Source organism: Erpetoichthys calabaricus, chromosome 1, assembly GCF_900747795.2.
Source record: "Erpetoichthys calabaricus chromosome 1, fErpCal1.3, whole genome shotgun sequence".
In the NCBI taxonomy this organism is placed as follows: Eukaryota; Metazoa; Chordata; class Cladistia; order Polypteriformes; family Polypteridae; genus Erpetoichthys; species Erpetoichthys calabaricus.
Window position 1 is genome coordinate 18,954,090 of NC_041394.2, and position 12,379 is coordinate 18,966,468.

General features: G+C 37.5%; 1 protein-coding gene across 1 annotated transcript in view; it reads left to right on the forward strand.

The window, feature by feature from the left end:
- LOC114645258 (uncharacterized) overlaps positions 1-12,164 on the forward strand; it is a 48,576-nt gene extending 36,412 nt beyond the window's left edge. Inside the window, exons 7-11 of the mRNA XM_028793133.2 lie at positions 265-393; positions 1,487-1,557; positions 5,294-5,469; positions 11,625-11,714; positions 11,799-12,164. Coding sequence (XP_028648966.2) covers positions 265-393; positions 1,487-1,557; positions 5,294-5,469; positions 11,625-11,714; positions 11,799-11,859 — 527 coding nt within the window. The 3' untranslated portion in view covers positions 11,860-12,164. The remainder of the gene's footprint in view (positions 1-264; positions 394-1,486; positions 1,558-5,293; positions 5,470-11,624; positions 11,715-11,798) is intronic.
- Positions 12,165-12,379: the final 215 nt, after the last annotated feature.

Here is a 12,379-nt window from a genome sequence, read left to right on the forward strand (position 1 = left end):
ATTTGCAGCTCCAATTGGGACAGTTGAATGTGTGCCTCAATATGTCTTGTAATTAGTATTTGTAGTTAGTTCTTATGTTGTACTTGATGCTCCCTGTGACCATGCAATTGAAAAAATTAGCTTTGAAAAATGGGTAGTTAAAATTATAATAAATTTCAAGAAAAGCACAAATATTAATGTTAAAAATATCACTAAAAGATACAAGCACCACAATTAATGCTGAATTGGTGTAATAGACTCTTTTCTTTTTGCATTCTGGTGCAGATAATTCTACATATACAAATAGTCTTACTGCTGTGGCCTTTCAGGATGAACTGAAACTTAGCCCTTCACTCCTAAGCTCACCATCACGAGAACAGACACACGTCTTAAAGAGACAGGACAGTTTGCAGGGTAAGAGGTCTTAATTAATGTAGGTTATATTTTTTCCAACTACATAAATTGTAAGAGATGTATTTATTTCTGTATGTTCTTACTCTTCTAACGCACTTACTTACAAATGAATAAAAATACACTTGGAGTATTGCTTCTTAAGCAATACTAACTGACTTTGCCTAAGTATGCCTGGGCACATCAGACAGCTGAGTTTCATCTAATATATATGATCAGTTTATTAGTTTCTTTTTTGAACCTGCAAAGGCAGACCTTCTTTGGTCTTTATTTCATTTTCCCAACTGCCAAATATCCATTGCATTACATTTTTTGTTGTTGATTTTACAAATAGCCAGTGCATCAAGTATCTCATAAACTGTAATGTGGTCAGTGTAGGTGACACTGAAGATTTTTTGCATGCAGTGCTATTAGAAAAACATTCAGTTTTTGAATACCTTAGTAAATAATTCTCAAATCTTAAAAACTGATAAAGAATATGCAAAGTCATCTAATGAACACTGCGGTGGATTGGCACCCTGCCCGGGATTGGTTCCTGCCTTGTGCCCTGTGTTGGCTGGGATTGGCTCCAGCAGACCCCCCGTGACCCTGTGTTCGGATTCAGCGGGTTGGAAAATGGATGGATGGATCTAATGAACATATTGTATATAACAAAGACTCGCTACAAGCAGAATGCATTATTCTGACTGAAGAAGAAATGTATCGATTTAATCTTTTTGTCATAGCACTCCTTCTATGAGTACAGAGAACAGGCTAATAATAAGGTATCTCAGCAAATACAGGTTAGTTGTTTGTTGGGAACACTACACTTTTAAAGGTAATACTGTCCAGGTACAACTCTTGCCTTTGCATTTTGAGATAAGCATGTTTCATTTTGTCCTAGGTTCTCTGTGCATATTTTATTACCCAATTTAATTTTTTTAAATTTTATTTTGCTTTATTTTTTAGGCAGTGTAGATAAGGCATTGGATATTAAATAATCAGTAAGTGCTTCATATGTTGAAGTGTTTTATTTTTATACCAGTAGCGTCCTATGAAAGACTTTTGCAATAGAATGATGGAATGTGAAATAAATATTGTGGTTTCTTATTCATAGATCTTTTTGAAGATGTTTTAATTGGTCCTGAACATACAGATGACCAGAATCTAGAATCCAGCAAAATTAAGGTGATCTTGGAAAGCTTTGTTGTGTAAAATGTTTGCCCATCTAAACTGCTTTTGTCTTACTCTGAAATGTTAAACTAGACAGTTCAAAAATTTAATTTCTATACATAGTATTTAGACACATGTTATACAATGCAAGGCCCTATAATTAACTTGCAACAACTGAACTCTTTAAACACAACATTCTCAAACATGCTTAATCCAATTCATAGTCACTAAGGACCAGCAGCATTGGGTGTGAGGCAGGAAACTGCTTGATAGGGCACCAGACCATAGTAAGACGTATTCTTACTGAGGCCAGTTTAGAGTTGCCGGTTAGCTTAACCAGTGCATATTTGAGGTTGTGGGATGGAAACATACCAAGACAAAGGGAGAACCTGCAAACTGCACACGCAACAATTGGACACAGGACTCAAACTCAGAATTCTAGATCCATGAAGCAGCAACAGTAAAGACTTTCTGCCCTGCCACCCTTCTCAACAAGTAAATGTATATCATTTGACATTTTTGGTACTCAGCTACTTACACTGATTTTTTAATTAAATTTGTCTTTTTTTCACCTAGGCTGTGTATTTTTATCATTTAGTTTAAACCTCTGTAGCAATCAGACATAGAATGAACAGTTCACACTGTAGTTCACCATGTTTTGCATATCGTGTTTAAAAATTTTCTGCATAAATATAGTAAAATAGAGCATTAATAAGTGTTACACATAAGAATTATTATTGGGACAGATCATCATTACCTGCTTATTTAACTTGTGAAATTCCTTCTCATAATTCTTTCTTTCTTTTTTTTTTTTGCATGGCCTGGGCCAATCATCTGAAGTCTTGTTTGGTTCCAGCAGTTCTCACACAATTTCAGTGGTTTGGTGACTTAAATATATTGTGCCATTAAAAAAATTATTCTTCTACCAAAAACATTTTCAGTTTTTTTTCCAGATTCTAAATTTGCCACATAGAACAGTAATATTTTTTACTGCTGATCTACAAAACAATGTGCATCATTCCAAATCAAAAGACAAATTGAAAACCTTTAAACAATTTTTTTATAATGAAAGATCTAAATTTTGATATTTTAAAAGTATTCATACCCTTTGAAATATAAAGTCAGCTTTGCTCAAGTGCAGTATATTACCAATTCACTCAATTGTTGGTGGCCTTCAGTTCTTTAAAAAAAATGAATGGCAGATTTGGTTTCAGTTGATTTCTGAGAATAAATACCTCCTTTCTTGCAGAGGTCTGCCAATATGGTAGAGATTTTCCACTAAACAAACCAAAATGAAGACAAAAATACAATCATGACAAGTTCAGGACATAATTATAGAGAAGCACAGATCTAGGGAAAGGCACTGAGCAGACCCTGGGGCTTAGTGCAGGCCATCGTAAGAAAGTGGAAAAAAATCTGAAACTAAAGCGTCATGTGTAGGTCAGGTCACTCCTCTAAAGTTACTTGTCAAATAACAGTGACATTTGTTAGAGGGGCTAATGTGACAAAAATTGTCATTGTAACTGAATTGCAGATGTCAGTGACTGCAATTGGAGAAGATGTTCACAGCTCAAGAAATCTCTAAAAATGGCCTTTATAGAAGAGATGAGGGAAGGAAGAAGCCCTGCCTGAAAAAAAATGTCCTTACCAGTAAAGAATTTGTAAAACATCACTTTGAAGATTTTTTTAGCCTGCACACTAAGTGGTATGTGTGGCATTGATTTTACACTACCCATCAGCCAGATAATGCCATCCTCCACTTTAAATGTGGTTGTGGCAGAATCACGTTGTGGGGATCTTTTCAGTTGTAGGCACTGGCAGTCTGGTCAGAATTGATGAGAGCATGAAGGTTACACCATATAAACAGATCCCCGAGGAAAGCCTACTCTCCATCTGTCAAAAAGCTTTATCTCGTGAGGACGTTTTTATTCAACAAGACAATGATCTAAAAAACACTGTCAGAGCAGCAGTGAAGTGCTTAAAAATCTAGAAATTTGATGTCCTGACCTTCACCCTTTTCTTTTTTGGGCACCACTATGAAGAAAATACAGTGTCGTGTCACCAGTATTACTTTCAGTTCATCATTGTGAGCTGTAAGTTTATGCATTTGTTCACATTGAGAAACATTATTCTGCTTTAACACAGGTGCAGTTTCTTTATATTAGCTTGCTAATTCACTGTTATTGCAGTGCAGCCTGTGTCAGTCAGTGGCCCACAGTCAGTTGATCTGCTGTTAAGAGTTTTTCCTTCCCAAAACTGATTCAGTTTTAAAGGCGTTTATAATATTTATGTTAAATGTTATCATGGAGGCACAAAGTAATGCTTAGAATTATTTTTTCTTATAGACTGCATGGTGGTGCAGTACTAGTGCTTTTGCCTTACATTAATGAGACTGGGGTTCAAGTCCTGGGTATTCCTTGCATTGAGTTTGCATGTCCTCCCCATGTCCTTGTGGATTTCTTCCTGGTGCTAAAGGTTCCTCCCACAAGACATACATGTTACATGGATTGGTGACACTAAGTTTGGCAGTTATGTGTGTGTTCACCCCGTGCCCTGTTCAGAGATTGTGCCTGCTTTGTGCCAAATTCTTGCTGGGTTAAGGTTCTGCAGCCCTGCTCTGTATAAATAGGTTTAGAAAATGAATGACTTTTTTACTGGTTTATATAATCAAAGATTCCTTTTAAAAACAATTTTAATGTATTTAAAAATTTTTATATGCAGTTTTTTCACTTCAAAATTATCCTTCATAATAATAAGTTATGTCAATATTTATTTATAGAAAGTGAAACAGATTTATCAGTCATATGTTAAATATTATAATAGTAATATTAATAAAAGGATGCAAGTACAAGATAAAAATGAATTAGGTTCTTTGGCTATAAACTTAAACTTTTCATTTACATTCTCCAAATTACTTGATCCATTTCAGGGTTGGGAGAGAGTAGCCTTTCCTGATAACACCGGGCTCACAATTTGACCAATTTAGAGTGACCATATAAACCTGTAACCTGTACATCTTTAGAACGTCTTCTTAGGGAGTCGAGGCTAGGGGGCTGTCAAAAAACATGAAATGTTAAAACCCGTTCAGAGATTACTTATGTGATTGTGGGCTATACAAGAAATTAAGTTGTTGTTGTTGAGGAAGACTCAAGTACTTGATGAAAAGTCCATGCAAACAAGGTATGCAAACTCCACACAGCCAGTGACAAGGCACCCAGATCCAGAACACTATATCTGAATGACTGTCCACTGTGCCACTCTGATTTGTAAACTTTTGAAATATAATATCATAATATAATAGTGAAATCAAGTAATTTGATACATATTCCTTAATGAGGGCTCTTTCCACATGACATTAATGACCTTATAAGACTGTAATTTGCTTAGATGCTTTCAACTGATGTGTTACCACTGTCATTATTATTAAAACAGAATAAATGCTTGGCTTACTCTAGATGTCTTTCAAGGTTCCAGTTTATGATTTTAGCCTCAAATTTGACAATGTTTGAAATTTTTAAAGAGCTACCATTACCTGTATAGAAATGTAAAATATGTGTTTAATATTTAACATTATTAATCCATACCCCATATACTGTGTATATTCAGTACAAAGTATAAGATGGACTGACTATACTTGTACTATATTGCAGCATACTGAATAATCTCTGAAAAATGAGAAAAGCAGCTAAGCCATTAGCTGAAGTTCCAGATGTATATAGAAAAGCTTAGGGATGACATATTTGTTTTTTAGGTGGAAGAGGAGAAATGTGACAGCTATAGTTGGACTGTTTCAAAGAAAGAAGTTTCTCAGAGTAGAAGCAACAGCCTCGGAGAGATCAAATTGTTTCCAGCATCCCCTCACATGAAGAAAAAGTTTCTGAATGGCTTTGTCACATTCTGTCAGCTTAAAAGAAAAGAATATGTACGGTGAGTTGCTGAGTTAAAAGTCATTAATAATACATTTTTTATATTAAAAGTGCCCTAGCAGACAATGAGCTTAGCAAAATGGAAAGTGTTTACTTTCCTTCATCCAGTCATTTATATTCCACCATATTGACTTAGAAAAGAAGTCTGTTTATATTAACTTTAGTAATTATAGACACCTTTTCAACAATTGCGGGAAGTTGAGGTAGCTGCAAGTAAGCTCCATAGAACCCATGATGCTAATATGGTGTTTGCAGATAGAGGGGGTCAAACAAAGACAAACAGAAGAGGACACGTTTAAATAAGTGAGTTTGTATTTGTGGGATGTCCTTGTTCACGAACTACAAATAAAAAAACTTATTATATGGCAATGTTAAAGAGGCTGCTTTGCTACCTTTATGCTGATCAGATCATAATTTGGTACAGCTCATACCTGCATATAAACCCATTGTCCAAAGGTTGACAGCCACCACCAGGACCATGTAGGAATGGACAAAGGAGGCTGAGGAGGTTCTGAAGAATGCCTTTGAAAACATTGACTGGGTTATGCTTTGTGAGTCATACGGCAAGGACATTGAGGAACTGAACCACTGTATTACAAATTACATAAAGTTTTGCATGGATAACACATTCTGCACAAAGACATTGTGCTGTTTCCAAACAAGACAAAAACTGAAAGCTCTACTGAATATGAAGAAGAGAGCCTTCATATCTGGATACAAGGATGAAATCAAGTGGCAGCAGTTAGAACTAAAGAAGCAGCTCCTTGAGGGGAAAGCCCACTGCTGAGACAAACTTTGAGCACAAATTACAACAAAACAGCATGAAGGAAGTATGGAATGGGATGAGGACTATCATTGGCTGCAAGCAGGCTGTTAAACATGCACAGGAAGGGAACAAGAACAGAGCTAATAAACTGAACCAATTCATCAACAGGTTTGACATACTTTTGCCAATACAGCCCTCCCCCCAACAGTGCTAGCCCTTGTGTACAAGCTAAGGAGGTTCTGGAATCCCATCTGCACCCTGCACAACCTTCCCCTAAAATGACATGACCTCAGTGGTCTCCAGCCTCTTTCTACACCCTGGACTGTGTGTCTTTGCTGATCAAGTGAGGAGAGAGCTGTGAAAACTCTTTATAAACAAGTCTTCACTGCAGGATGGAACCAGTCCCAGTCTGTTGAAAACCTGTGTCAGCCAATTCTGCGGGTTCCTTCCGTACCTCTTCTTTCTTTCCGTCATTATGCAGAAGGTTCGCCAGCTGTGATAAACATCCTGTTTGGTCACAGTGACAAAGAAAGGGCATTCCACTGATTCCCAAGACTTCATACATCATAAAGACTTTTGAGAGGCTGGTCCTAAAACAGCTGTGACCCCTGATCTCAGAACATCTAGATCCTCTGCAGTTTACCTTCTCATACACATAGATGTGTAGGATGCTCTCCTCTACATACTCCAGAGTCTACTCCCACTTGGACAAAGCCAGCATCACAATTGTGATAATGTTCCTTGACTCTTACAGTGCTTTTAACACCATTCTGTCTCAACTGGTGGAAAAGCTCAAGGCTTCGAATCTCGATGCTCCTGGATTGAGGCCTATCTGACCCATAGACAGCAGTTTTTGAGGCTAAGGGACTGTGTTTCAGAAATACTTTAACACCTCAAGGAACTGTCCTGTCTCCCTTCTTGTTTACTCTCTACACAACTGACTTCCAGTGCAGTACCGGTGGTTGTCAGCTACAGAAATGTTCAGGTCACATTAATAATGGAGATGAGTCAGAGTACAGCAAAGTCGTAGAGAACTTTGTCTTGTGCTGCAAGGACAACAACCTGCAACTCAACATCAGAAAGCAAAAGAAATGGTGGTGAACTTCTGATGTGACAAGAAGCCTCTGAGACCTGCCATCATTCAGGAAGAGGACATGGAAGTGGTACAGAGCTACAGGTACCTGGGGGTTCACATAAAAACCAGCTGGACTGGTCCAACGAAACAGTGGCACTGTACAAAAAGGGCCAGTACAGACTGTACTTGCTAAGAAGACTCTGGTCTTTTGATGTGTGCAGCAAGCTGCTGGAAAAGTTCTGCCAGTCCATAGTAGCCAGTGTGATGTTCTACGCTGCGGTCTAATGGTGAAGCAACATGAGCTCAAAAGAAGCACAATGCCTGAACAAATTTATTAGGAAAGTCTGCTCCATCACAGGGCAAACCCTGGACACACTGGAAACTTTTGTGGAAAAGAGGACGATGGCAAATCGAATTCCATCATGAAAAATCCCCTCCATCTCTTCCAGGAGGTGCTCTCTTGAAACACTTTTAACCATAGGCTCATTCCACCACCAAGACAATTCAGTGCTTCCAACCAATGTACTCATTATTTATTAATTTATTTTTATATTCATTGATTGAATCATTGGCTGTATTATCTGTCCTGTGAGTCTGTATTCTTGTTTTTTATGTTTCTGCAGCTGTATGCATTTGGATTTCTCCATGGAATTAATAAACTCTATTTTATCTAATCTAATCTAGTAAAATTAAATATTTGAATTTGTCAGACAGAAAACCAATAGGTTGTACTGCAAAGAGTAGGCTAGTCACTTAACCTTGCTTTTTATGTTTTTAGTTCTATTATCCAGTTAACTGTAGTCAAATATGAGGGACATTCAAAAAGTTTCCGCACTTTTTTTTTTAACTGTATTTATTAAGAATTTCAAAAACAAATTACATCACTTTTCTACATAGTTGCCTTTGTTTGCAATGCAATTTTCCCAATGATGTACCAACTTTTTAATAGCCAATTACTACTCCTCCCGCCTTTACCGTTTCCAACGAAAATATAAATGTGTGGAAACTTTTTGAACGTCCCTCGTATGTAGGTTTAGCACCCACCACTGAATTACTGTGCACACTTAACTGTAGGCACCCCATTGGAGAATTATAAAAAGGTAAATACTCTCATCTGCCATGACAAAGCAGTCAGAGATATGGCTGGGTATTAGCACTGATGTCCTGATTTGATATTGAATTTATCTTGACTGAATTAGCGTGCACAGATATATTTGAAGTACTGGCTTTTTTAGAGATTACTTAACTGCACATAGAGAACATTAACATAATGTGACAAGTTTCAGTAACATTTTATTTGAAGGGTGTCAAATAGTGACTTCACAGCATATGCATAAGCATGAAGTGACATTTAAGGAGCACTACTTGATTAGTAATGAACAGTTAATTTGTTCCACATCTTGCAAATACGTATGTTAAGTTCCACATTGCTCATTGCTCTTTACAAAAGTAAATATTATGGGGACTCCTTGTTTTAATACAATGCAATGCCATCTACTTTATAAAACATCTACATTGTCCGGCGAATAATATGATTATAAAATAATGTACATTGAAATTCTTAGCTGCGTGTCCTGATCAGTATGACACAGGTTACCACTCTAGTGAGTGAGTAGAACTACTTTACCTCAAATCCTCACTTTCTCTCTTACCTTAAATGACTTCCTTAGCCACCCTGTCCTGAATTATGTGAAATATTCATCCTTTTCCCAAAATGGTGGGAATGTATACTTCTACCTCACAGGTGGTGCAGTGGTAGTGCTGCTGCTTTGCAGTAAGGACACTGTGAAGATTGTGGGTTCGCTTCCTGGTTCCTCCCTGTGTGGATAGCGCTTTGAGTACTGAGAAAAGCGCTATATAAATATTATTATTACATAACCTTTTTTCTTTGCTATCACTTAATAAATATCTTCTTATTACTATTACTCTTGCTGCTGTATACTATATATAGTGCAAGCCACTAGGGGGCATATCGCCACCCTAACCCAGAGAGACACAGGCAGGATACAGGTTCAAGAGAACACCTGGTTTATTTACAGCAAACACATTGTGCACCAGTCACCAACACAATGGTCCCTTCTTGCCGTCAGTCCTTCTCCCTCCACTCCTCCTCCTCCTCCTCAGGCTTTGTCCTCTCCTCCCGACTCTGGCCAACTTATGGAATGAGGCAGCTCCTTTTTATGTGGCATCTGGACGGACTCCAGGTGCCTAACGAGCTTCTTCCAGCCACACTTCCGTATCGTATGGCGGAAGCATGACCAAATAAGGCCCTGGAAAGGTCCATGTACCCCCTGGCGGTGGCCAAGGGTCTGCCGTCTATCGGCCCAGGGGTTGAAACTGTCCTGATAACTCTCCCTTCCCGTCCTAACACACCTTGGGCGTCCTGGCTGGGTAAGGATTCCGGCCATCCGCCACAATAGACATACCTCCTTTTAAGATAATTTGTAGCTCTCATGTAATGATATTTTATTTAGTAATTCAGTATTTCATTCACCTGTATATTCATAATAATAAAACTTGCAGTTCATTTCTAAATAGTGAATAAAAGCATGCAGAAATATTTAATGAATGATTTTATGTAGGTAGTACTTTATTAAGAATCCCACAAATGAGAATGGCACTGTCCTGTACATTTGGAATTTCTATAATTTGACCACTGGCAAAAATCACCTGTTTATATTTATTAAAGTAATTTCTATGATTAACCAGTGAACCCTGTGATTTTCCAAACATGTCATTAGTCAGTGGGATTCATTTGATTCTAGTTTTTGCCACCAAAAAAAAGCCTACCCCATATCCCAGTCTATTTAGACAGGAATTGGATACCACCCTCATTTTTAACAAAGAAATGAGTGTCATAAAGCTCGTGTCCTTCCTTACCACCAAAACAATGTCTTTAGTTCTTCTGATTAAACCTGCTGCTTTTGGCACAGAATACTGACTTAAGTCATAATATGTTTGTTCACAAAGCTTCAAAAAATCTATTTGCGTTCTTTATATCATGAAAAGGCAAGATATAGTTTTATGAAAAGTAATTGAAGGTCATTCATTAAAAGTAGATAAGACTGGCACAGGAGCAAAGATTTGCTGTCTCTCACTGTTGGGTCAGGTTCACACAAGTGGTGCTATAAAAGTAAATTACCAAGTGCAGATTTGGACCTGTGATTTTAAAAGTGAAATCAGGGTGTCAAATTCTAGAATAAAGTACAGTGGTGTACCTCGGTTTGTGAGCATAATTTGTTCCGGAAACGTGCTTGTAATCCAAAGCACTCGTATATCAAAGCAAATTTCCCCATAAGAAATAATGGAAACTTGGATAATTTGTTTCACAACCCACACATATTTATATAAAAATGATTAATACAAACTCTTCACTCTAACTAACGGAATCCCTGCTATATGTTGGCTCACTGGAATAATTTTTTTTTTTTTTGTGAGTTTAACAAGGAGCCTCTCCAATGACAGTTGCTTTTGCCTGAAGAGTCACTACACTTGGACACAAAATAAAAAAAAATGCTTTACGCACTGTAAGGTTTCTAAACTCTTTTGGGACTACCCCCACCCCAAACAGTACGACATGCGGAAAAATGTCCCGAAGCAAGCAACTGCAGGCTCCTAGCGCTGTAGCAGTTCGCCGTAAAGGAGAATCGGAAAAGATCGCAGTCATGCTATAAGCACCTGCTGTCGATGTGCGATGCAAGAAACATTGTAAATGCAGGGAACAGTATTACTTGGCCACTAACCTGGTCACGACCCTGCCTGACTGTTGTGTCTGTGTATAGGAGAGCAGTAGATCCCGCTACAATAAATAACTGCTGTTCCCGTTTCATGCCGAATAAAGCTGGTGTCGCTAAAGTACTGAGACTCAGCCTCGTGTTTTGGGGTGCATGACAGGGATTCACACATTACAGCACACACACGTGGTTACCATGCTATAGTAAACAGTATACGTTCATACGGATGTTGACTATATGAGTGAGGCACGCTGACTGAGAACAAGCATGGGAGACGATTACCCACAATCCCCAGGTGATGCTCGGCGGAGAAAGCGTATACATACTACTCATATTGCAAGACCTCGCTCGTTTATCAAGTTAAAATTTATTAAAAATTTTAGCTTGTCTTGCAAAACACTAGCAAACCAAGTTACGCGTAATTCAGGGTTTCACTGTATGTTTCATTTGTATGTGGTTGTACAGAATATCCAGTGCATGTAGAAAAGTTCATTTTTAAATACAAAAAAAAGATCTTATCCCCTAATAGAACAGTTCCTGCAGTAATTGTTGTGCGTTAAACAATTGTGCTTCTCCTGCAGGTCTCACCCTGGGATGCCCTTTGCAGTTGTCACTAAGGAATTAGCAGACCTTTGGCTTAAAATGCCAAAAAGACAAAAGAAGATGTATTGGTGAGTTCTAGCTCTTTTACTTCATAAATTAATACTTTTCCTCCACTCTGACCCTTTTCCTTTATTTTGGTTCCTCAAAAACAGTAGTAAAGCAAGACAACTTAACCGTCATCAGTATGATCAGACCAGGGGTGTGTCAAAGTAGAAGCTTAAGAGAGGTCATTGCATCCTGCAGCACACAAATAGCTTCACATCACTACAGGAACAACAGCCTCCATTAAACGTAAAGGAAAAGAAACAAGACAAACATTTTGACATTATTGTCCTTGGCTCCTGATCTCCAGTTTCATTAGATTTCCTCGGAGATATTTAATGTATTTTCGTTGTTTCACGTTTAAAAATGTTTCCTTTAGTCTTAATTATCTAGATTCTATAGCTAACAGTAAAGTAAATTTCTTGTATAAACATTTATAGATAAATTACATAAATTGGGTAAACATGTCATATTGAAGGGTGAAAAGACACACAAACTGTATTATAAACTATAAACTGTCACTTTGTCTAGTTTATGCTGATACTGTTAAAAAATTCATATTTGTTTTTACAATTTTATTCAGTTAATTGTTAGTGTTCAGTATTCTAACAAATAAACCAGTTTTGAAAGCATTTGCTGTTGATTCCTGAATTTAACTAATCTTAATGAACGAGCTTAAAAATACCACATA